Here is a 26,963-nt window from a genome sequence, read left to right on the forward strand (position 1 = left end):
AAATAGTATGGTACTGGAATACAAAGAGATGCATAAACCAATAGAGCAGAATTGAGAGTCCAGAAATAAACCCATACATATACAGCCAACTAATATTGGACAAGGGAGCCAAGAACACTCAATGAAGGTGGTCTCTTCAATAAATTGTCCTGGGAAAATAGGATATTCACATGCAAAAAAATAAAACTAGATCCCTATCTTATACCACTCACAAAAATTAACTCAAAATGGATTAAAGATGGGGCACCTGGGTGGCTCAGTCAGTTAAGCATCTGACTTCGCCTCAGGTCATGATCTCACCATTTGTGAGTTTGAGCCCCGTGTCAAGCTCTGTACTGACAGCTCAGAGGCTGGAGCCTGCTTCAGATTTTGTGTCTCCCTCTCTCTCTGCCCTTGCCCCACTTGTACTCTCTCTCTCTCTCAAAAATAAACAAACATTAAAAAATTCAAAATGGATTAAAGACTTAAATATGAGACCTGAAACTATAACTCTCAGGAGAAAAGATAGGAAATAAGCTCCTTAATATGGGTTTTAGCAATGGTTTTTTTGGATATGACTCCAAAATCTCAAGGAACAAAAGCAAAAATAAACAAATAGAACTAGGTCACGCTAAAAAGCTTCTGCATAACAAAAGAAACAACAAAATGAAAAGGCAACCACAGAATGCGATAAAATATTTGCAAACAACACATCTGATAAGGGGTTAATATCCAAAATATATAAGGAACTTATACAACTCAATAGCAAAACAAAATATAACATATTCCAAGTAATCCAATTAAAAACTGAGCAGGCGCACCTAGGTGGCTCAGTTGGTTGAGTGTCCAGCTCGATTTTGGCTCAGGTCATGATCCTAGGGTCATGGGATTGAGCCCTGTGTCAGGCTCCATATTGAGTGTGGAGCCTGCTGAAGATTCTCTCTCTCCCTCTCTCTCCCTCTCTCTCTCTCTCCCCCTCTGCCCCTCTCCCCTGCTTGCACTCTCTCTCTCTCTCAAATAAAAAAAAAAAAAAAACCTGGGCAAAAGACCTGAATAGACATTTTTTCCAAAGAAGGTATTCAAATGGCCCATAGGTACATGAAAATGTGCTCAACATCACTAATTGTCAGGGACATGCAAATCAAAACCACAGTGAACTATCATCTCATACCTGCTGGATAGCTATTCTCAAAAATGCAAAAGATAACAAATACTAAGTATTGATGAGGATGCAGAGGAACAGGATCCCTTGTATACTGTATGCTGGAATGCAAACTGATTAAGCCACTATGCAAAACAACATGAAGGTTCCTCAAAAATTAAAAATTGAATTACCATATAATATAGCAATACTACTTGTGGGTATATATTTGAAGGAAACAAAATCACTGTTATGAAAAGATATCTGTACCCTCATGTTCATTGCAGCTTTATTTACAGTAGCTAAGCCATGGAAACAATCTAAAGGTCCACTGACAGATGTTTGGATAAAGAAAATATATGGATACACAATGGAATATTATTCAGTCAAAAAAAGGAAAGAAATCCTGCCATTTGTGACAACATGGATGGACCTTAAGGGCATCATGCTAGGTGAAATAAATCAGACAGAGGAAGACAAATACCATATGATCTCACTTACAGGTGGAATCTAAAAACACCAAACTCCTAGAAACAGACAGCAGATTGGAGGCTGCCAGAGGTGAAGAGGGTATGGAAGAAATGGATAAAGGAGGTTAAAAGGCACAAGCTTCCAGTTATAAGAAAAAATAACTTCTGGGATGCAATGTCCAGCATGGAGATTATAGCTAACAACACCGTATTGTATATTCAAAAGTTGCTGGGATGGTAGATTTTTAAAATTCTCATCACAAAAAAATATGTACCTATGCGTGATGATGGATATTAAGTAAATTAATTGTGGAATTTCTTGAACCTCTGGGTAATGATCCACCAGGTTTGGAAAATCTTGGCCATTATCTTTTCAAAATTGCTTCTACCCAAACTATTCTTCTCTTTCTGTGATTCCAAGTGACATATATATTATTCTTATGATTGCATTCCATGTATATCTTCATTTTGTGCGTGTGTTTCGTTTTTGATATTGTCAATTGATCCATTGCCAATCCATTAATTATCTGCTATATCCAATCGTTAACCCATCCAAGTTCTTAATTTCAGATATTTATTTTTCTTTTTTTAAGTTTATTTATTTATTTTGAGTGAGAGAGAGGGAGAGAAAGAGAGAGCGAAAACATGAGTTGAGGCACAGAGAGAGACAGAGAGAATCCCTATGGAGTAAAGACAGCAACTATGTTTTACACATATACAGCCCCCACCCCATGCCTAGCATGGTGCTGTATGGCATCATGGTTAACAGCATGGTCCTGAGATGGACATGTTCTCCTACTTACTGCGTGATGTCAGGTAGACCAATTTCCTTCTCTGAGCCACTCTCCCCCCATTGATTGGTAAGATGAGAATAAGAACAGTAAAACTTACCTTTAAAGGTTGTCATGAGGACTAAATGAGACAATGAGGTAATTCTGTAAATTTCCTCACAAGGACTCTTTGGGGGGGGTACATTAAACTATGCTAGCATTTTTTATTTTTATTTAAAAAAATTTTTTTTTCAACGTTTATTTTTATTTTTGGGACAGAGAGAGACAGAGCATGAACAGGGGAGGGGCAGAGAGAGAGGGAGACACAGAATCGGAAACAGGCTCCAGGCTCTGAGCCATCAGCCCAGAGCCCGACGCGGGGCTCGAACTCACGGACCGCGAGATCGTGACCTGGCTGAAGTCGGACGCTTAACCGACTGCGCCACCCAGGCGCCCTGTATGCTAGCATTTTTTAATCATCGCGATTATTATTTTTTCCCAAATGGAAACAAGTTTTTTTTGTGATTTTAAAAACAATACATCATAATTGCAAAAATGCAGCAAAAAAGTACAGCCATACTGTATTTAAACAAAATAATTCTATATACAGTATGATAGCCTAATTTTTCACATAATCACTTCTGGTGGGCATTGTTTTCATTGACAGCAGAAACTAGCATGGTTAGAGGAGTCCTTCACCTTCCTGTTACCATGAGCTCCTTTTCAGTGGCCATAGGCCGAATCTGGGTATAGATGTCCATTGTGAACAGGGTGCTGGCACAGTTGAAAATAGAAGTCAGGGAGGACATGAGAGAGGCCCATAGTGCAGACAGCATCAAGCCTCGTATGCCTAGAAGAGAAGGGACATTTCCTGGGCCTCCAGCTCTCTGGCCATGCCAGGAGATGCCTTAGGCCTCCTAAGGCACTTTTCTATATACTACATTTTCTCCTACAAAAAACATTCGAATTTTATTTGAAGTGGCATTCCATCTAAAATAGATTAAAGCATTACGTTTGTCCTTGCTTTGTGATGAAACTTACTAGTTTCCTGCACTGTCTTTATATAATAATGAGAGTTAATATCTCTTGGGTGGTTATTTTGTGCCAGAATATTTCCTTGGGCATTAGCCCATACCATCTTCCCTACAGCCCTGTGAGATGGACTCCACTGCTGCCTCACTTTAACAGATGAGAAGACAGTGGCTCAGAGAAAGTTCAGACTGGAGGCAAGGGATGTGACTCCTTGTGTCCCAGTGTCCTCATCTCTAAAGTGGGCATAAAAGTACCTATCACACAGGGCTGTTGTTAAGATGAAGTTAAGCAGATGGGTTAACAGAGAGCAAGCACTCATAAAATGTGAGCTATTAACATAACAATCTAATATTTTCACCTGAAAGGCTATCCTACTGCAGGGACTTGACTCTGCAGAATGATTTCTACGTGTTGATGGGAGAGCCTGAGGCTTAACTGGAGCCTGAGCTGGAGGCCCACTGCAGCAAGGTTCCCAGTGTATTCTGTAGGCTACTGGGCCAGGCAAAGACTGGTGTCCTTGCATCTACCTCCCTTCAACTGCCCTGCAGTTGACCCTCACTTGAAGCCCTGGGTGCTTTAGGATGGGCTCAGCTGCGTAACCTGGACAACTTCCTTCCTGAACTGTGTGATGGTCAGTATTTCACTCAGATTCCATCTCTATTGGATTTTATGGAAATAGCTCAACTTTGATCTCTAGAGCTCTTACTGATCTTTAGAGCTAATATGGGATTTAAAAAATGTTTGGCCATCTCCACGGGATTTGAGGAAGTAGTTGAGATGAACACACAGACTCACTGTTAATTTGCAGTGAAAGCCATCTCACTGTTGGTAAACTGTCCATTTCCCTGACCACCCAGTGGACACAAGCTCTTTGAGATCAAGGCTAGGTATTGCTCATCTCTGCCTTCTCATTGCTTAGGATGATGCCTGGCACACAGTGGAGCCCTCCAGCGGAATGAGTGAGTAAAAGCTTGAGTTAAGCAGGGGAAGTGAACAATGCAAATCGTGGGCATGAGCTAGCTGTGCCTCTGATAGCATATACCTTGTGTGAGTGTGTGAGAGATGATGGAGAAGGAGGCCCAGCTCCTTCCCTCAGGGCAAGCAAAGCTCCATCTACATCACTAATGTCCCCCCTACTTCACAGCCAACATTTCCACCCAGAAAGATGGGCTGCCTGGTAGATAAGCCACCCCCAGCTTTCACACTGCTAACTATCCACTGAAAGCCTGAGGGCACAGGTTCCAATGGGGACACAGATGATGTGGTTTCCATGGAAGGGCCCATCTCTTACCTTCGGGAAGCAGCTCTACCACCAGCACCGGGTAGGCAATGGAGCTGCAACCAGTTCTGGTGCCACAGAACCTCTCACATACTGAAGGTACAACACATGCCACTTTATCTGCAAGGGGAGGTAACAGTCACGTCACACCAACATGTTGGCCTTAGAGCTCTAGAATCTGAGTTGAAGGAAAGGGAAGCAAATTAGGAATCCTATGTGGATGTCAGATTGGTCTACTGGTGACAGCTCCAATTCATGATCCTTCTCAGGAGGATCACTCCTCAGGAGCTTGGGGTAGAGGCAAGGGCTAGGAATTAGGCACCTAGGAGCCAGATGAATCAGGGCTTCTACCAATTCACTGCTTGACCCCACGCATGTCATATGGCCTCGACATGCCTTTCAGTGACCACTGCTAGGTGACAGATTATTCATCCACATACTAATGCGTGAACAACTCATAACCTTATTTGCTTAGCCCTCACAGGAGTGTTATTTCAGAGTATTTGGGAAGGAATTTTGGACAAAGGGAAGGAAAGGGAGTGAATGTGATATGTTGTTTAAGAGCTTAAATTAGGAATATAAAGTTATAATCTGATATAAAGTTACCCAAAAAACAAATCAACTTTTATGACAAAGAAGCAGGATATTGCCCCAGTTTATGGGGCAAGCTATTTACTGGGGACAGCTATCGAGCCTAAGCACTGGTTACCAAACATCTTGAGGAAGACTAATACTAAAGCTTGATTAGAAACTCAAGGGGGCAGCTGCATCCATTTACATCTTCCCACTCTCCCTGCCTCCTGCTTCAGGTAACAGAACCTCTGTGACACTTGGGGTGGTATAGGAAGGGCCCAGGAGCCAGGCCTGGCCATTCTGGAAGTTCCTTCCCCTTGGCTACAAGACTGGTCCCTATCACTAAGTGAGTTCACTAAGACTCCTCTAGGATTTTTGCTGGAACTATAGGGAAAAGAAACACTTGGTGGGTATTGTTGAGCTGGTGGGATAGAGGTCTGCTGCAGCTGGTGACCACTTTGCCAACAGAAGGCCTGAGGATGACACTAGCTCTGAAGAAAGAGGAGCTAAAAAGGTGCATGTCATGTTCAACCAAGGGCCCCAAATAATACAGTGTCCTAAACAGAAAAACAGATTTCAAGAACCACACCTTGGCAGTTGGCAGTGTCTGGCCCCCAGCTCTGGCCAGGGGAGAGACCCAGAATCTAGGGCCAAGAGCACTTGGGTTATTGGAAAAGCATATTCTTCCAGGAACATGGACAGGTGCCAAGCTTCCATGATAAGTGGCTTTCTGGCTTTATACACCTGGCATGTGCAAATGGATATGTGAATCTGGCCATTTCTGAGGACTAGGGACAGGTGGTTCCTGGCTCTTCTCACCCCAAGGGCTCTCCACCAGTGCATTCCATCAACTCTGTTCACCCCTTGGTCAGAAGGCTGGAGAGAGTTGGGGTTCTCAAAACCCACTCCAGCTAGAGGGAGAGGCCATTCCCCGCTCTTTTCCCCTCTCCCTAAGTAGTTTCCTCTCTAGAGTCCAAGATATATGTGACTCTTCCCAGTCTTCTTCTTTAGTGAGCAGGGTGGTCTCTGCTGTGGAGTGGGGTAGGGAGGCAGGTCCACAAGGCCCAGGGCATTCTGGAGTCCTAGAGAGCACAGCAGCATATTTCTTAACCAATGAGGAGGCATGAGACCCCCAAATACCACCTGACAGTCAAAGACCAAATCTGGGAATGCTGAAACAAGGCCTTTCTCTCTGTTAAAACTGGAAGGGAATTAGGATTAAAAAGTCGCATGCCTTGGGGCAGAATGAAGGATGAATTAGGCTTAGAGATGTCTCCTGCACCTGTTACTTAGCAATAAAAAGTGTTTTACATTCTGTTTGGCCTTGTCAAAGCTCAGCAGCAGAAGATTCCCGTGGAAGCCACCTGCTTTGCGATAGTGGCTGCACCTATCAGAGAAAAGTGCTCCATGAAGGTTTAATGAATAAACAAACCTGGTACCTTGAGAGACAGTACGGCTAGTAAGACAAGGTTGAAATGGGAATAAGACATCCACAGAATTATGATAGCTCATTAAGGGAAACAGAGATGCTTTAATAGCATTTAGTAGAAAGAACGTGGGCCTGAGTCAGACCCACTTTGGGGGTTTACATCAAGCTCCCCTTCTGACAAGCCCTCCTCAAGGTCTAAGTGAGCAGTGATAGCATCTTTCAGATCCCCAGCACAGCACCTGGCACAAAGGCGTGCATGCCATGATGATGCATCAGTGCAAGGGGAGTAAGTAAGCCTTCCTGCAGATTGTGCCTCCAAGCCCTGGCAGAGACTGGGCTCTGGCTGCATGGAGCATCGGTCAGCTCTTCCCTGCCTGAACTCTTCGCACGGAATTTCTCTCTTGCCACCTACATCCATGGTCTCTGCCAGACTTCTGTTCAGCAGCATCTCTAATCCAAACCCCTTAGCTCCCTAGAAAGGAATCTGGGGCATCTCAACACCTCCCAATACTGTGGGAGGCCTGATGACCCTAAACGTCCTCTAGATCTCTAAGAAAACAGAAGATCAGTGTGAACACATCAGAATTAAGAATTTACCCGGGAACAAGATGCGGCTGATCATTCCCGGCATCACAATGCTAAACATGGGCAGCAGCTTCAGGTACCCACAAAGGACGCAGCCGCCTCTCACATGAGACATGTTCTTCCCTGCCAGGCATCGCTGGACAAAAATCTGCCAAGGAAACACAGATGGGTGAGGCGGGGGGTGGGGCTATCAGTGAATCAAGTGTGGGCTACCACGGCACAGACAGGATAACTGTGACCTGCTGCAGCAGCAGGATGTGCCCTCTGGTGGGTTCTTGCTAAGCTGCTCACCCCAATCGTCCAGGCATCTTCAGGGCAGGCAGGGCCAGAGGAGATGCACGTGACCAATAGCATGTTTTGCTCAGTGCACAGTTGCCTGAAGGGACAGGAATGGTGTGCGTGACCTTGGCCTCATTGTTAGCACTGCAAACCAATTACAGAGGCACAGTGCTTATGAACTGTCCCCTGGCAAGGACGAGACTCCCTCCTAGAGGGCACAGACTGTCCCTGCGGGGCAGAAGGAAGAGGGCCCTTGTGACATCAATCAAAGCAAAGGGTCCCCGGCACCAAATGAATTTTCAGAACTGGGACCAACTTTGTTCATCTAAATTGAAATGAACCAGTATAGATCTTTAAAACGCAAAATCTCCTAGGAGATGTCTCACGACCCATTTCATAGTGCTCCTGCCATAAGAAGCAGTGTGCACTCAGGCCAAGCAGAATGCTACAGCTGGCAGGTGGAGAAGCACTTAAGAAAGCACATAAAGACACGGTCCGGTGCATCACAACAATGCAGTATTATGTATGTACTCAAAGTTCGTTTCTGAAAAACATTTAGATAATGTGAAAAATGCTCACAGTGTGATGGTAACTAAAAGGCATACAGGATCCAACAGCAGGCTGTACACCGTGGCTCTGTACCGAGAAAAAAAGTGCAGAGGAATAAAGTGACATGGTTAGAGTGGTTAATCCTGGCATGGTAAAATTAGCAGGCAGGATGGTCATCTTCTTTTTATGTTTTGTTTACTGTCCAAATGCATGATTTTAATAATAGGAGGAAGAGCCCCAAAGTGGTCCTCCTCATGCAACAGGTACTGTTTCTCAGGAGGTCCACTGGTATCCTGTTGCTGGCCTCTCAGTGAACACAGGCTTCCACTTGAGTGGGTGTGGGTGGGCAGCCAGGCTGCATTTCCTGGTCTTTACTTAGCCCAGTGCACAGAAGAGCCAGTCTCTCAATAGAGGGGATGAAGGAGGAGGGCAAGGACAGAAAGTTGGCTCTCATTCTGAGGCAAGGGTGATCAGAAAGGCAGTACATCATCCATGTAGGAAGTCCTAAGCACTTTTGTACATTATCATATATTACAAAGTGGGGCAAGGAGAGGACTATTGTTTAAAAATGGTGGTGGCCCAAAGTTAACAATTTTCCTTCCCTCAGATTGTTTGCTTCTCTTTTAATCAAACATTTTTCTTAAGTCACTTTCTTTACTAGTTAGAAGTTATGTATTCTACTTCCGTGTATTTAATAATGACCCGTAAAATTTTCACATAGATACAACTTCAAGTCTACAAATACAAGTCTTCAAATCAACATCCCACCCTTCTGAACAATTTAGAGTCCACAGAGAGATTTAACTCCAAACTGTGGTCCAATATTTTAGTTTTGTTCTATTTTTCACTTCCTGTACTTGTAATTATTATTTTTCAGCCCATTTGCTCAGGACCTGTCACTATCTTTGCTATTTTTCTTGCTCATGAGTATTTCTTTTCTTTTCTTTTCTTTTCTTTTCTTTTCTTTTCTTTTCTTTTCTTTTCTTTTCTTTTCTTTTCTTTTCTTTTTTTTAACATACATCCTTCAGTCCTTCTTTAGGGAAGGTTGTGTCTTAATTTTGCCCTTGGTCATGAATAATACCTTAGCTGGGCATGTACTTTAGAGGTGACAGTTTCCTCAATGCCTTTGAAAATTTTACTCCTCTGCCATGGGTTATATGGTTGCAGCTGAGAAGCCTGTTGTTGGTATAATTGTCTTCTTTCATCAGTAATCTTTCCTCTTAGGTACCTTTCAAAATCTCCTTGTCTTCGATGTTCTGAACTTTCATTACGGTTTCATTACATTTCTTTGTGTGGATTTGTAAATTATTTCTGCTTGAGATTCACTGTGATTCTGGAATCCAATGCTTCCTGCTCTTTTAGCAATGGTAAAACTTCTCAGCCACTTTCTCTTAAATATTGCTTCTCTCTCCTTTTCTTCTAGAGCTCCAACGAGATATATTTTAATCCTGATTCTCTCTTCCATGTCACTTTGTTTCCCTTTCATACTTTCCAGCTTTGTGCTTTCCATTTCTTCAGTTATCTCTTTCAGATGACTATTTTTTCCCCTTCAGCTATGGTTAATCTGCTAGTTTTTTAATGTTTATTTATTTAAGTAACCTCTACACTAATGTGATCTACGACTCTGAGATCAAGAGTTGCATGCTCCTCCCATTGAGCCAGCCAGGTGCTCCTTTAATCTGCTATTTTAACAGCTACTGAGTTTCACATTTCAGTAAGCCTATTTTTCATATCTAGAAGTTTGATTATTCAAATCTGACTGATCATTTTGGTAGAATGGTGTTAATGTTTTTAGTTCCATTTTTATTTCTTTAAACTTTTTTTTTTGTATTTGGTATCGTATACCTCAATGTTCTGAAGTTTGGGGGTACTAATTCTGCTGTTTCTGGCTCAAGGTGGTTTGATTCTTCCGTGTCTTCTAATTTCAGCTTAGGGGCTCATGTTGGGCAGGCATTCATTTGTGGGAATCCTGCAAGACCTCGGCTGAGGGTGCATCTCTCCAGGGAAAATCTGCCATTACTCCTGCCGGGTCAATGTGTAACAAATTTTGGATGAGTTTATGTTCATTTCTTCCCATGGGGTTTCCCTGACAATTCAGGGACTTAAATTAAATTAAAAATTTAAATTAAACACCTAAATGTATAGGAAGGCTAGTCTTCCCTTGTGAGTTCTCAGGGGAGAATTTTTCTTCCTCCTGGGGCCCAGGTTGATTTTGTTTGTTTGTTTGTTTGTTTTCAGCTATTTCTCCTTGCTGGTGGGCAGATATTTTCCCAGTCCACCTTTTCACTGAGGTAACAGCCTTCACTCTTCACCACTCATGAACTCAAGGCCTTTCTCCTGTTCTCACCTGGCCAGTTAAACCTAAGCCTCGGAAATCCTGGCTTGGCAAATGCTCTCAGGGCACCATAGGTGTTAGTGTCAGCTTAACTCTCTCTCTCTCTCTTTTAAATGTTTATTTACTTATTTTTGAGAGATAGAAAGAGATAGAGAATATGAGCAAGGGAGGGTTAGAGAGGAGAGAGAATTCCAAGCAGGATCCACCCTGTCAGTGCAGAGCCCAACGTGGGGCTCAAACTCACCAACCGTGAGATCATGACCTGAGGTGAAACCAAGAGTCAGATGCTTAACCAACTGAGCCACCCAGGTGCCCCTCAGCGTAACTCTCTTGAGTTCACTACTCTCTTTGGTTTTTTGGCCTCTGGAGATTTTCTTCCTTTCTTATGAGCTTTGCTATGACTACAAAAAGATGCTTGTTACATTTTACCCAGTAGAACTAGAAAATTTTGTTATGGGAGGTAGTTCAGGAAATCTAGTTTACCCATTGTCAGAAGTGAAAGGCCAGGGGCAACTTTTAAATTTGCAGAAGAAACTGAAAAGAAAAATACAGAAAGATCAATAAACATGTGGTAAATAGATCGGCAAAAATACAAATAAAAAAAAAATCCTCAGAGCTATATTAGAGAGAATACCCATGTATTGTGCTCTGGATCTCATTTCTTGTCTTTCCACTCACTACATTTTAAAGACCCTTTAGTGTTGCTACATGTCATCTAGTCCATTGCTCTCATGACTGTATGGTATTCCACAGTCTTACTGCCCCCCTGCCATTTTATCTACCCACTTAGGAGTAACCAGCACAATCAACACTGTGATCAACATTGCATATTATAGTCCCTCATGAACTTGCATGAGGATTTTTTAGGTAGCTTCTGAGGAACACCACTGCTAGCTCAGAGTACGATATACTTACTTTTATAAAATACTGCTGGATTACCCTCCAGAACAGATCACACCAGTCTATACTTCCACCAGAAGTGCACGAGTTTTTTTTGCTTTTGTTTTTTTTTTTGAGAGAGACAGAGATAGTTTAAGTGGGGGAAGGGCAGAGAGAGAGAGGGAGACAGAGAATCCCAAGCAGGCTCCACACAGTCAACACAGAGCCCAACTTGGGGCCTGAATTCATGAAACCACGAGATTATGACCTGAGCTGACACCAAGAGCTGGGTGCTTAACTGGCTGAGCCACCCAGGAGCCCTTGTGTGAGGGCTGACCTGGGCATTATCAATCTTTCTAATTTTGCCAGTCTCCTTGTGGTTTTAAGCTGTACTTATGTGATAACTCTGGGTTATATGCTTGTTAGCATTAATGCTTGTTTGAATTTCCTTTTTTATAAATGGCCTGTCATTATCTTTTGCCCACATTTCTATTGGAGTTCCTTTTTCTTATGGATTTGCTATTGTTTCTTATTCATGATAAATCCAATAATCTTCTCTAATCTGTCATCTGTTGACTTTATCTATGATACTCTTTGTTAAAAAGTACTTATTATGTATGGGCCCCTGGGTGGCTCAGTCAGTTAAGTATCTACCTCTTGGTTTTGGCCCAGGTCATGATCTCAAAGTTCGTGGGCTTGAGCCCTGTGTTGGGGTCTATGCTGACCAGATTCTCTCTTTCTCCTTTGGGATTCTCCCTCCCTCCCTCTCTCTCTGCCCCTCCCCTGCTCATATGCTCACCAATACTCTCTTTCAAAAATAAACTTAAAGAAGTAAAAAATAAAAAGTACTTATATGTAATGTAATCAAACCAGTATGATTTGTACTCCCTGATATGTCTTAAAAATATTCTGTTACCCTTCCTTAGATGCATAGTTTCACTTCCCACATTTAAGTCTTTAACCCACCTGAAGTCTACCTTTGTACTAAGTGCTGGCTGGGAGTGAAGTTTTGTTACTCCAGAGAGTCCATTGGTTTTCTAACAACTAAGTTTTCTAACAAAGAGTATGTATCTCCCCCATTTCTTTCTTTCTTTCTTTCTTTCTTTCTTTCTTTCTTTCTTTCTTTCTTTCTTTCTTTCTTTCTATTCATTCATTTAGTTAGTTAGTTAGTTAATTAGTTAGTTAGTTTTATTTTAAGTTAGGCTCCAAGCCCAACCTGGGGCTTGAATTCATGACCCTGAGATCAAGAGTCTGTATGCTCTACTGACTGAGCCAGCCAGTACCCCACACCCATGTTGATTTCTGAAGCCTCCTTAGATACATATTAAATTCCTATAAGTACATAAATCTGCCTGACCTCTTTATTCTGTTCCATTAGTCTGTGTGTCTATTCTTGGATATTTCAAACTATTTTTATTATTGCTACCTTGTAGATATTTAAATATCTGGTTTGGCAAGTTCTCTCCCTTTGTTGTTCAGTTTCAAACTTGGGTTAGGGATTTATAGCATTTTCTTCTTCCACAAAATGTTTAAACCTTTTTTTTTATTGTGATATAAATATGAAAGTATTTTTTTATTGTGATATAAATATGAAAGTACACGGTAGCACATTAACAGCATACAGTCTAACACCCATCCAAATCGAGATGGAACATTGCAGGTACCCCAGAAGCCTCCCTGTGGCTCTTTTTTTGTTTTTTGTTTTGTTTCGTTTTGGTTTTTTTGCAAAAATTAAGGTGAAATTCACATAATATATAGTTAACCATTTTAAAGCGAACAATTCAGTAGCATTTAGTGCATTCCCAATCTTATGCAATTACCACCTCTCTACTTTCAAAACTTTTTCATCACCCCAGAAGAACAAACACATCCATTAAACTGTCCCCCTCCATTCCTTCTCTCCCAGCCCCTGGCAAGCACTAATTGGATTTCCATCTCTATGGATTTGCCTGCTCTCGACATTTCATATAAAAGGAATCATACATAGGTGATCTTTGTGTCTGGCTTCTTCCACTTAGTATAATGTTTCCAAGATCCATCTAGGTTGTAGTATGTGTTCCTACTTCATTCCTTTATATGGCTGAATAATATTCCAATGAATGGATACATATTCTGTTTTATTAATTCATTGGTGGGTGAACATTTAGATTGTTTCCACCTTGTGGTAATTGTGAATAATGCTGCTACATGGGACTTTTTTTCATCTCAACCCCTTCCCTTGCTCCAGATATGACTGCTTTCATGACTACTTTATTTCTTCCTTGCTTTTCTTTATATATATGCCAATTACTATGTATTCCTAAATGACACAAGTTAGCACTGCCTGTGTTAAACTTTATAAAAATGTAATCATGCAGTGCCTAGCCTTCTGTGTCTAAAATCAAGCTGTGAAGATTCATCCATGTTATTGTGTATAGCTGTACTTTCTTTTCATTTCTCTATTGCCTTTGCACCATGTGAATATTTCACAGCTTATTTAATGAGCTACCATTGATAGTGAGCCATATAATTTTCAGAATAAATTTGAGTCCTTAAAAAAATCCAACTGAAATAGTGATTGGTTACATTTAATTTACAGACTCAGTTGGGGAAAACTGACATGTTTTTCATGTGATAATGATGGGAAGAAGGAAACAATGAAAATAGATGATGGGTTATAATGGGACTGTGAGTGAAATTCCTTTTAAACCGAATTTCTTATGAAGTTCTTTAGGCAATAAGTAAAGACTGGAAGGGAAACCTGATCACTGAGTGCAGTCAGGCCCGCTGTTGCCTATAGAGACTGGTAAAGCCTAGAATGCACTGAGACCGACCAGCCTCCAATGTAGTCACTTCACCTGCACCACGTCTAATTACCTGATCAGCGCACCAGTAGTATAAGGAGAGGGTGGAGACGCCAAAGACAATTCCAGGCCATGGGAGGTCTCCAGTGATGGGATCTCGGAAGATATGGAAAAAATCCAGGCGAGGAATAAAACACTCTGGCTTGGCAGTCCAATTTCCTTCATGGATTGGGTCTGGCTTACTATGTGGGTATTTATTCAGTAGCTCTTGGTATCCTCCCACTTCCTGAAAGGCTTAAAACACGATAAAATTTATCAGTATCTTACACCACACAATAACATATGTTTGAAGACCCAAGATTACAAAGTGAGACCCAGTTTCATTGACTGTACCTAGTATAAAAAGCACAATGGACTGAAAAATAGTCAAAACTGTATGTGCCTAAAAAAAGACATCATCTCTTCCAAAGAGAAATGGGAGTACAGTGGACATTGGTGGTTGTGTGCGCCCCCCCCCCCCCACTCCAGCTTCTGGTAGCAGAACCCCTCTTTCCAGTTGCATTCCATCCTGTGTCGCTTAGGTGGGCCTCATCAAACTGTCCACCATTCCAATATGGCATGTGCCCCAGGCCTGGCCAATGCTCTGTCCCATGGGCAACAGCTGATGTGTCAGGAATAGATATGAGACCCAAACTGGGCTAATCAGAATCTGTCCCAGGAGACTTCTGCTTAAGGAACCAAAAAAGCCTGCTTCCTTTCTTTGGGGTTCTGAGCTAGTCTGGCAGTTTGAAGCTCTCTTGTTTACCTGGTTCATTCAGAACCCTGGATCTAGGCATCACTGAAGGTACTGTGCCCCTGGAATTTTTACTTACGTGAGCCAAGAAGGTATTTACTTGCTTATGCTAGTTTTGAACTAAAGTTTTATCACAAGCTTTCTAAAGAATCTTGGCTAGAATAGAAATTAATATTCACTTTCCTGCAATGCCAACAAAATGTTTATAAAATGTCATATTTGAAATTTTCCTCAGTCATAGCATTCATCTGTCAATATCCTAAGTGGTATACAATCTTAACATTAAAAAAAATGTTTTTAAAAGGCACAAAACACCCATAGTTCCACTTAACTAAAAAATTCCCTTTATTTTGGCATATTAAAACATGTTCCTTTGATACAGATTTGATTATTGAAATGTGTTCAGAATCATTTAGAGTTGAAAGTAGTCAATAAAAGAATAATGAGTGACTATAAAATGAATAAGACACCTCATGGCACTTCTATAAATTAATTCCATGTGGATTAAAAGAAAGCAAAATACTAAACTACAAAGTTATTAGAAAAAAACAGAATATCTTCATGAATTACAGAACTAGAGAGTTGAGTTAGTCTACCTTCTTAGACAAGTCACAAAAAGGAAGAGGAAAGTTGGTAAATTTGACCTCAAAATTTAAAATTTATATGACTGAAATCAAGTTAAAAAGCTGTCAGGCCAAAAGAAGAAATTTGTGTCATGTATAAAGAACTCTTATACAACAATAGCCAAGGGAAACTACTCAGAAGAAATATAGTAGAGAATATGAGTGGGTAATTTACAAAAGAGGAACTCCAAATGGCCACTAAGTATATAAAATGATGCTTAACTTCACCAGTCTCTAGAAACTTCCAGTTAAAACAAGAATGAGATACTTATTTTTCCTTCCCCTATTTGGCAAATTTTTAAAAAGGCTTAAAACATCAATTATTGGCTGTAAGGGTAGGGAACACATATTCTGACATATATTGCTGAGAATATAAGTTAATACAGCCACTTTGGAGGATAATTTAGGGTATGTCTCAACAAAGCTGGGTTTATTCCAGGAATTCAAGATTGAGTTAACACTGAAAAATAATTCAATATAATTCACCATGTTAACAAAATAAGGGAGAAAAATAGTATAATCATCTCAGTAAATGTGGAAGAAACACTTGCTACAATTCAAAACCTGTTCATGATAGGGGTACCTGGGTGGCTCAGTCGGTTAGGCATCCAACTCTTGATTTCAACTCAGGTCATGGTCTCACAGTTCATGAGTATGAGCCTCATGTCGGGCTCTGTGCCGACAGCACAGAGCCTGCTTGCAATTCTCTCTCTCTCCCTCTCCCTCTGCCCTTCCCCCACTGGTGTGCTCTTGCTCTTGCTCTCCCTCCCTCTCTCTCAAAATAAATAACTTAAAAAAAAAACACGTTCATGATAATTCTAGCCAACTAGGACTAGAAGGGAACTTGTTAGCCTGGCAAAGACCATTTGCCAAAAATTGATAGCAAATGATTTATTTAATGGTGAAATATCCAAAGATTTCTCTCTAAATTGGCAAAGAGACAAGGATGTCTGTTGTCTCTACTTCTATTCAACACTGTACTAATGACCCTGGCCAGTGCAATAGGCAAGAAAAGGAAACAAAAGGTATAAAGTTTGGAAAGCAAGGGAAGAAAAGATAACTTCTTGACCTGGGTACTTGTTACCAGGCTGTGTTCACTTTGTGATATCTCATCTAGCTACATACTTTGACCTGTGCACTTTTCAATAAAGTTTACTACAAATACAAAAACAAAAAGATTTCATAGATCTCCATTCACGGACATAGAAATTTGCCCAAGATATAGAATCAGTGGTGGAATAACAGGCTGCAAAATTTTGTTTTGATTCTGTTAAAATATGTCTCTCATAGATTAAAAAAAGATTGTATACATGAAGAATATATCTGGAAGGATATATACAAAACTAATAATGCTAGTTGTCTCTGGAGAGTTGAATTGAGAAACTGAGAGCAATGAATATTTCACTGTGTACCTTTTTGTTTTGTTTACCTTGTGTGTGTACTACCTAAAAATTAAAAACAAAAAATTGCAACTGGATGTGTATGGGGTCTCATGGCGACTAGTTTGGACAATACTCATTTGGATGTATAAGATCTTGTATATTTTTAAAAGAAAACAATTATTCCATTAGTTTAAAATAGTTTACCTACCAACATGAATGCCCTAATTATAAAAAAATCCCATTACATTTCTCAGAAAAAGTCTTAGTCTGTTTGGGCAGTTATAAGAAAATACCATAGGTTGGGTGACTTACAAACTGCAAATATTTACTTCCCATGGCTCTGGAGGCTAGGAAGTCTGAGGTCAAGTGCTAGATGATTGGGTGTCTAGTGAGGATCCCCTTCCTGGCTCATACATGGCTATCTTCTCAATGTGTCCTCAAATGGTGGAAAAAGTGAGGGGGCTCTCTGGGGTCTCTTTTATAAGGATACTAATGCCATTCATGAGTGCTCTGCTCTTATTTTTTTTAAAAATTTTTTTTAACGTTTATTTATTTTTGAGACAGAGAGAGACAGAGCATGAACGGGGGAGGGGCAGAGAGAGAGGGAGACACAGAACTGGAAGCAGGCTCCAGGCTCTGAGCCATCAGCCCAGAGCCCGACGTGGGGCTCGAACTCACGGACTGTGAGATCGTGACCTGAGCTGAAGTCAGACGCTTAACTGACTGAGCCACCCAGGCGCCCCATCTGCTCTTATGACCTAATCAGTTCCCAATGGCTTCGCCTTGGGGGTTAGGATTTCAACATATGAATTTTGGGAGGGAGACGAATATTCAGTCTATAAGAGTAAAGAATATATAATAACTTAGAGATATAATTGCTAACATTAAATGGAATATTCCACCTGCTCCTAAAGTTTAGTCAGATGTCATTTTCAACTATTGGGGGGTGAGGGTGGCAGATTTAAAAAATGTTGATGTTTAACACTAGTACACAATTAAAAACAATGGCTTAGTGTGTTCTATAGTTTAGGGTTTTGTCATTCAAATTAGTCAGTGCTTCCCAATTCATTAAAAAAATTCCTTAGATTATACCTGATGTGTATTTTGTGTTCCAGCAATATAGCTCTGAGTACACCTCATGGCACACTAATGCTTACTGAATGTTAAGAGTGAGGACTATGTAACTCTGATTCTATCATTTCTCATTCAATGGGGCCCAACAACATGCTTTACGGAACCACAGTCCTTCAACTGTATTCACGTACCATTTCAATAATTTTTCAATACCTGAGACAAGAGTTTTTCCTTCTAGATTTATGTAAGACCAATCTAGATTTATGTAAGACCCATGGAGCAGTGGGTAACACCAACCTCACTGAGGTCATTATCTTAGCTAGTGGCAGAAAACTATCATTTTAAGGTTAAATGTACTTGCCATTACAGGTATTATAATATGTTAGTTTACATAGTGGAATTTGGTGTTTAGAGACTCAGCTATGAGTTCTGCTCTTAGTGTGTCTCATGAGCAAGTTACTTAACTGAATAACTCAGTTTCCTCATGTGTAAAATGGGGATAACAATAGTAGTTATGCATCACAGTGATGTGAAGATTAATATGGATAAATGCTTATGTGGTACCTGATACTCGATTTCTATTAGCTATTATTTTCATTCTTAGCACTTAATAAGCACCTACCATGTGCCTCAGACTTCACACTGTGTGCAGGATACAATGGTTTTGGTTCGTAAGAAGTTCTGGAGCTGAGGGGTATGATTTATTTATGTGACACAATCAATGAACAATCAAGGTATGTATCACAAAAATATCAAGGTGTGTGTAGTAGTGATTTGAGTCCACAGAAGAAAAGACATGTAGATGGAATAATAACAGAATCACATTTTTGGAGGTGGGTCTTCTGTTGACCTTGATGGGTAGATTTAACTGCGTGGATAAAAAGGAGAGGGGCTTATAACTGCAGAGGAAGAGCATGGGCTGAGGCACAGAGGTGGGGATGAGTGTGGTGGGCCAGTCGATCACTGTCCCAAAGCACTACAGTTTGTCATTACCACTTCTATGTCTTCTGAAGTGAGCAAAGGTTTACTTCTCAACTTTTTGTGTGACCTGAGATAATGCTCTAAGGGATCTGAGGGCCTCAGTCTCCTCATCTGCAAAAGATGAAAGTGCTGAAAATGGCCCCAGACAGCAATCAGACTGGAAGATTCCAGCCATGGTGCCCAGTCTTCCAAGATTGACTTACCAAAGACCATTAACAAGATTGATCCCAGAACCATAACAGCAGCATGTAAGGTATCAGTATAGACTACAGCTGCAAAACCACCTGAATAGGTAGGAGAAAGAGAAACAAAAGCAACATTTGAGACTCTCTGCTGAAAGTCACTTCTGTATCCCTATTCTACATGCTTGTCTCCTTCCAGATCTCTCCATTCACACCTTTGTACCTTTAAGTCAGTAGGTCTTACAATAACATGCTTAGTCTTGGTACATCCTGTGTTCTGTCTTTAACATCCCTCATGATCTTTTGTTGGATTCTTATCTTGCCCTTCTATGTCCCAATTTCCCTTTACTTCCCATTTTTTGGATGAATGAAAAGCTGGTAGTTTTCCTAAGCAAAAAAGTACATCTTTAATCACAAAATCTCAGTCTGGAAGCAACAGTTAGCAGCATCTCTGGTCTCAACATGCTAGATGCCAGCAGCACCACCCCCCCTCCCTGGTTGGGACAACTCAAAATGTATCCAGACATTACCAAATGTCACCTAGGAAGAAACCCCCAACTCCCACTCCCTTGTGCATTGAGAGCCATTAATTGAGTGCATTCCATTCCCTACCCTGATCCTCCTCACTCAGACAGTGGTAAACTGCCAGGGACACTCACCAGCATCCAAGATTTCCACTGTGGCTGGAAAAAACAAGTGATGAGGGCCCCCGCTCTCAAAACTTAGGCAGAGACTCTGGGACAGAATTGCCTACATAAAAGATACTATCTGATGGCCTGACCAGGTTACCAGGTGACCAGGATGACTGAAGCTGCTGCCTCCCCCTAATTCCTTTTCTGTTTCTACTCTTTTACTTAGCAGCCTGCAGTGTCACATGATGGCCCGCTCCAAACATGATCACTGCCATCCTTGCCAATGCCCTTAGAAAGCCCCCACTGGCCTGATCTGATTTCTAGAGGTAGTATGTCACTTAGGCACCCTGCCTCCATTTTCACTGTTCCACCCCCTCAGGCCTAGCAGTATGATCTACAGACTTAGGGAAAATGCAAAAGCTGAGACCCTCTGCCTCCTTGTCTACTAGCACTCCACTATAAGTAGTAGAGCTTTGGGGCGCCCGGGGTGGCTCAGTCGGTTAAGCGTCTGACTTTGGGTCAGGTCATGATCTCATAGCTCGTGGGTTCAAGCCCCGCGTCAGGCTCTGGGCTGACCGCTCAGAGCCTGGAGTCTGCTTCGAATTCTGTGTCTCCCTCTCTCTCTGCAATTCCCCCACTCACACTCTCTCTCTCTCTCTCTCTCTCTCAAAAATAAACATTAAAAAAAAAAGTAGAGCTTTTGTGTCAGTATAAATACCTGTGTGGTTACAGAAACCTCACCTGTGATGGTATAAATGCCCATAATTGTCAGCAAGATTATGGTGGCCAGGTAGACGTCTAACCCCAAAACCAGTCTCATGAACATGGCACCAGTACAGATCTCCACCTGAAATGAGTACAAAGGAAACAGGCTGCATTTTCATTTCCAGCTCAATCAACAGCAGTATCATAAAGACCCTAGAAGCCATCTGCAGGAAGTGGTCTATGGTTAGCACATTCACTCCGTCACTAATGGACATGGGGTGAGGGCTACCCAAGTTCTGTTGGGAAAAAAGGCTTATGCCCCATGAGTTCAACCAAGGTCAGCACTTTTAGGGCTTGGGTCAATCCAATGAATTCAGTTCATACAAAACTTAGCCTATTCCTCTCTAGACCCTTAGAACAGGGACCATGCTCAGAGAGTGAGCTGTTCTTATAGTTCTGCCATTGGAAGAGGCAAAGGGGACAGCTCAACAGGGGCTGGTAAGTTTTTTTCTCTAAAAGACCAGATAATAAATACTGTAGGCTTTGCAGGCCACATACTGCCACTGCTTTCCACAACCATTTAAAACTATAAAAAGTTGGGGCGCCTGGGTGGCACAGTCGGTTAAGCTTCCGACTTCAGCCAGGTCACGATCTCGCGGTCTGTGAGTTCGAGCCCCGCGTCGGGCTCTGGGCTGATGGCTCAGAGCCTGGAGCCTGTTTCCGATTCTGTGTCTCCCTCTCTCTCTGCCCCTCCCCCGTTCATGCTCTGTCTCTCTCTGTCCCAAAAATAAAAATAAACGTTGAAAAAAAAATTTAAAAAAATAAATAAATAAAAAATAAAACTATAAAAAGCCATTTTCAGCTCAAGGACTGTACAAAGCAGAACATTAGGTTGATTGGCCTTCAGGCTGGATTTGTTGATCCGTGGTTTGGCTGGCACTGATTTTAAAGCATCTGCATATCATTTAACTGGCTAATCTCTTGCCTAGTTATTCTGGTCTCCAAAGTAGGGATGCAATGGGCAGAGATCCTCCCATTATTCACCTATCCATTTATTCACCAAATGTTTACTGTACACCAGCATAGCAGATACTCGACAGGGTTCAGAAGACACAGGGCTACTAAAACTCAGTTGCTGCCCCCAAGAAGCTTATATTTAGTGACAGAAACTAAATAGGCAATTTTATGTAGTGTGATAAGTGATACTCACATTGTATGTCTGTATGCATGCGTGCATGTATTTATTTATTTATAGTTTTTATTATAGAGACAGTATGAGTGGGGGAATGGGGCAGAGGAAGAGAGAGAAAGGATCTTAAGCAGGCTCCACCCTCAGTATACAGCTCGATCACATGACCCTGGGATCATGACCTGAGCCAAAATTAAGAGTTAGACACTCAACCAACTGAGCCACCCAGACGCCCCTCATTCAGTCAGTTAAACACACACACACACACACACACACACACACACACACACACACATTTATCAAGTGCCTTAGGTGCCAATAATTTTCTCAGCACAGTGGGTAATGCAGTGAACAAGCCAGGCAAGGCTCTCGGCCTCAACAAGCTTGCACTGAAGTGGAGAAGGCAGATAATCAGAAAGGAAACAGATAAATTATTCTCACATGGTAACAAGTATTACAAAAAACCCCACCAAAACATAACAATGAAATAGAGATTGACTGGGTACACCTATGGAAGGCCTCTTCAAGGAGGTGATATTTGAAAATTTTTTGGGGGGGAGGGTACATTCTAGACACAGTGTGAAACAAATGTCAGGGGCTTTCATTGGGAATAAGATTGGCAGGTTTGAGAAACATAAGGCAGGCAGTGGGGCCAGAGCCTGGTGAGAACAGGGGAGGAGACCAGGAGACAAGGCTGGAGAGGCAGGGACTAGAACAGAACATCCTCACAGATCATAACAAGGGGCTTAGGTTTTCTTGAAAGGGTGGTGGAAATTCCTGGATTGTTTTAAGCAGAGGAGTGACATCACTTAATGACATGACCTAGATTGAGGCCAAGGTTCTCTAGAAACGCAGAGGGACCTGTAACTGAGGCTCGGGAGACAAATAAGATGCCCCTGCCTTTATTTTTTGCAAAGTATTATTAAGCTATTTTTTTTTCTCTGCTCTAGCTTAGACAGAAGAAAACGTAAGTAACTTATGGGGCCACAGAGTGAACTGCTGACACCAATCTAGCACCATCCTACCTACTGAATTTTTGTTGTTTTGTTTTGTTTCTTGGGCTGGCTTTTATACAACTCACCGAGATCTTATTGAAGATATAGAGGAATAAGTACAGAATAGCAAGGAGGAACTGGATCCGGAAGCCACCAAACCTCTTCCTCAAATATTCTGGCATTGTCATCACCTGTACAAGCAATAAGAGAAGTCACCACCAGACAGAGTGCCCGAAGAGGCAGACCCACAGGGATGCGCCTTGATCACAATGTGCTGGTCATCATAGAGACACAGCTGATGGTGGTGGGGGGGCCCAGGGATAGAAGTTGCAGCAGGATCACCCACTCTGGCTTTGGATTCCATGCCACCTGTTAAAATGGGGGAAATAAGAAAGGAGAAGCAATAGTATTGTGTTCAAGAAGCAATCTCCTGAAAGTAGAAGGAAATCTAGCCATTTGAAGATGTCTCATGATGACAAATCACTTTCATGAAATAATCCTAGAGCAAATTCAAATACCTTATCACATACTACAAATATAACAAGTACTCAGGAGAGACAGAATTTGGGGCGCCTGGGTGCTCAGTCGGTTAAGCAACCAACTTCGGCTCATGTCATGATCTCGTGGTTTGTGAGTTCGAGCCCCGCGTCGGCTCTGTGCTGACAGCTCAGAGCCTAGAGCCTGCTTCGGATTCTGTGTCTCCTTCTCTCTCTGCTCTTTCCCCGCTCATGCTCTGTCTCTCTCTCTCTCTCCTTCAAAAAGAAATAAAAACATTTTAAAAAAATTTTAAGGAGAGATAGAATTTGACTCAACAGCTCTCCAACCTGGTCATCTGTGCCCATGCTCTCATGTGTGTGCTGTTTGCCCCAAACAATCCTGTTCATTTCGATTTCCATGGTCTCAGGCTGCGTGCACCCCACGACAGGGATGCACGCATGCACAAGATGTCTCTTTGTTCATTAGATGCTTGGACCCAAGTGCAGTGCCAGGCTCACAGTAGGTGAATAAATGTTTGTTAATTGTATACTGTTCCACTTCTATCCCAAGTATCCTCATATGGGCTGCTGTCACAGAGTGTAACAATGGCTTAAGCAACAGAAATATTATTATCTCTCAGTTCTGAAGGCTAGAAGTTCAAGGTGTCAGGAGGCTTGGTTCCTTCTAGGGGCCGCGAGGGAAGGATCTGTCGAGGCCTCTCTCCTTGGCTTGTTGATGGCTGTCATCTCCCTGTGTCTTCCTATTCTCTTTCCTTTGTACATGTCTGTGTCCAAATTTCCCCTTTATAAAGTCATACTGGATTACGGCCCACCCTAATCATTTCATTTTAATTACTTTGAAGATCTTATCCCAAAATACAGTCATAATCTGAGGTAATTTCCTTGGGATTATGGCTTCACCATTGCAGATGCTAGACAACATGGCAAATAAGCCTTTCACATTTTTAATGCCGCTCTACAAATATTTACAAATTTTAACAGTTTTATAAGGCATAATTTATGCACATAAAACTGTCCCATTTTAAGTGTAAAGTTTGATGAGTTTGGGAAAATGTACACAATTATACAATCACTACCATATTAAAATATTAATCATTCTCTTAAGATGGATTTTATTTATCTATTTATTTATTATGGGGGGAGGGGCAGAGAGACAGAATCCCAAGCAGGTTCCATGCTCAGTGTGGAGCCTGACACGACGCTCGATCCCACCACCATAAGATCATGACCTGAACTGAAATCAAGAGTTGGATGATTAACCGACTGCTCCACCCAGGTGCCTCACAAAATATTAATCATTCATAATGCCCTCCATAAACCCCCTAGGGTTTGCAGTTAAGGCCTTCAACCCACCCTTGGTCCTAGCTGTCCCCATGGATTTGCTTTTCTAGAATTTTAAATAAATAGAATCATATACTATGTACTTTTTAATGTCCTGCTTCTTTCACTGGCCTGATGTTCTTGGTTGAGATTCAACCACATTGTTGCATGATCCCTCTTTCATGCTGAGTAGTATACCACATCACATGTTGTTTTCCTACTCTCTTACTGTAATTTAGATTATTTCTAGATTTGGCTATTAGGAACACAATTGCTATGAAGCTTCATGTACAAATTTGTGTGTACACACATGTTTTCATCTCTCTGAGGTTGGCAAAGATCTATGTCCAGGGAAATACTACTGACTGGGTGGTCAGGTTTAATTTGTGAACAAACTGCCAAAGTGTCATGGCCATGTGATTCTGTATTCCCTCAAGAAATGTATGAATCCCATTTGCCCCACACCCTCTCCAGCTCTTCTCCTCTTAGTCATTCTGGAACAGTGGTATCTTAAGTAGCATTTTCCTACTATAAAAAAAATATATCTTTCAGAGAGTTAAAGGTTATGGGGCACCTGGGTGGCTCAGTTAGTTAAGCATCCAACTCTTTTTTTTTTTTTAATGTTTATTTCTGAGACAGAGCATGAGTGGGGGAGGGGCTGAGAGAGAGGCAGACACAGAATCCGAAGCAGGCTCCAGGCTCCGAGCTGTCAGCACAGAGCCTGACGTTGGGCTCGAACCCACAAACCGTGAGATCATGACCTGAGCTGAAGTCGGTCGCTCAACCGATTGAGCCACCCAGGCGCCCCAACATCCAACTCCTGATCTCAGCTCAGGTCATGATCTTGCAGTTTGTGAGACTGAGCCCCATGTCGGGCTGCAAGTTGACAGCGCATAAACTGCTTGGACTCTCTCTCTCCCTCTGCCTCTTCCCTGCTCAGGTGCACTCTCTCCCTCTCTCAAAATAAATAAATAAACTTAAAAAAAATAAAATTTTAGGGGTGCCTGGGTGGCTCAGTTGGTTAAGTGTCCAGCTCTTGACTTTGGCTCATGTCACGATCTCATGGTTTGTGAGTTTGAGTCCCACATTGGGTTCTGTTCTGGAAACAGAGCCTGCTTGGGATTCTCTCTTCCCCTCCCCCCCAACTTGTGCTCTGTTTCTCTCTCTCTCAAAATAAAAAAATTTTAAATGTTTATTTATTTTGAGACAGAGAGAGAGAGAGAGAGAGAGAGAGAGAGAGAGAGAGAGACTGAGTGCGAGTGGGGGAGGGTCAGAGAGAGGGAGACACAGAATCTGAACCAGGCTCCAGGCTCTGATCTGTCAGCACAGACAGAGCCCGACGTGGGGCTCGAACTCATGAACTGCAAGATCATGACCTGAGTTGAAGTATGACACTTAACCAACTGAGCCACCCAGGTGCCCCTAAAAATAAATAAATAAATTTAAAAACAAAAATTTTATTTTGAAGTCCCATATATCAATTTCCTCCTTTATGGTTTTAGGTTTTTTGTGTTCTGGTTGAGAAATCTTTCCCTACTTAATCACTTTATTCTTTATTTTGTTTTGCAATAAGGTTTTTTTAAATTAGCTTTAGGTGTACAAATAATTATTTGATATTTGTGTATATTTCATCTACATTTTTGAAGAGTACTTTTGCTGGATATGGAATTCGTGGTTGACATATTTTTATTCCTTTCAGTATTTACATATGTCATCCTAATGTTTTCTGGCTTCCATTGTATCTGATCAGAAGTCATCCATTACCTGTATCATTTCCTCCCTGCATATAATGTATTTTCTTTTAGTTCTCTCAAAATGTCCTCTTTATCTTTACTTTTAGCAGTTTGACTATGATGTTAACCTAGGTGTAGCTTTGTGTTCATTGGTGTTTGTTAAGCTTTTTGCATGGAAAATTAACATTTTTCACCACACTTGGGATACTTTCTTACTATTTCTTCAAAAAATTTTTTTCTGCCTCTTTCTTGCTCTCCTTTCTGGGATACCAATTACATGTACGTTGGACTACTTGATATTGTATCACAGGTCTCTGAGGCTTTGCTCCTTTTTCTTCAAAAATTTTTCCCTTCTGTTCTTTCTCTTGGGTAATTCTTATTGAATTCACTGATTCTCTCTTTTGTCATTTTGTTTGTGCTGTTGAGTTCCTCCTATGTATTTTTCATTTCAGCTAATGTGCTTTTTAACTTTAGAATTTCCATTTGGTTCTCTTCTATAGTTTCAGTTTCTCTGTTGAGAGGCTCTATTTGTTCATTCATTAGTATCACATTTTCCTTTATTTCTTTGAACATATTTATAATAGTAGGTTCAAAGCCTTTTTTTGTTAAATCAACATCCGGGCCTGCTCATTTATTTACTGCTTTTTCTTCTGGAGTGTGGGTCACATTTATATTGCCATTTCTTTGTGTGTCTAATAATTCCTGGTTGCAGGCTGGCCATCATAGATCATATGATGTAGCATTCCACAATCTGCTTTGTTCTTCTGAAGATTG

At 41.4% G+C, this 26,963-nt stretch overlaps 1 protein-coding gene across 1 annotated transcript in view; it reads right to left on the reverse strand.

Annotated features, from left to right (window-relative positions):
* The window catches only part of LOC122470385 (sodium/glucose cotransporter 1-like), a 58,589-nt gene that overhangs the window by 15,367 nt on the left and 16,259 nt on the right, over positions 1-26,963 (reverse strand). Inside the window, exons 5-11 of the mRNA XM_043557911.1 lie at positions 22,726-22,830; positions 20,492-20,597; positions 19,140-19,220; positions 14,157-14,377; positions 7,271-7,406; positions 4,684-4,791; positions 3,060-3,210 (exon numbers count right to left, since the gene is read on the reverse strand). Of these exons, the coding sequence (XP_043413846.1) occupies positions 3,060-3,210; positions 4,684-4,791; positions 7,271-7,406; positions 14,157-14,377; positions 19,140-19,220; positions 20,492-20,597; positions 22,726-22,830 (908 nt within the window). The remainder of the gene's footprint in view (positions 1-3,059; positions 3,211-4,683; positions 4,792-7,270; positions 7,407-14,156; positions 14,378-19,139; positions 19,221-20,491; positions 20,598-22,725; positions 22,831-26,963) is intronic.

The sequence above is a fragment of the Prionailurus bengalensis genome, chromosome D3 (assembly GCF_016509475.1).
Source record: "Prionailurus bengalensis isolate Pbe53 chromosome D3, Fcat_Pben_1.1_paternal_pri, whole genome shotgun sequence".
NCBI lineage: Eukaryota > Metazoa > Chordata > Mammalia > Carnivora > Felidae > Prionailurus > Prionailurus bengalensis.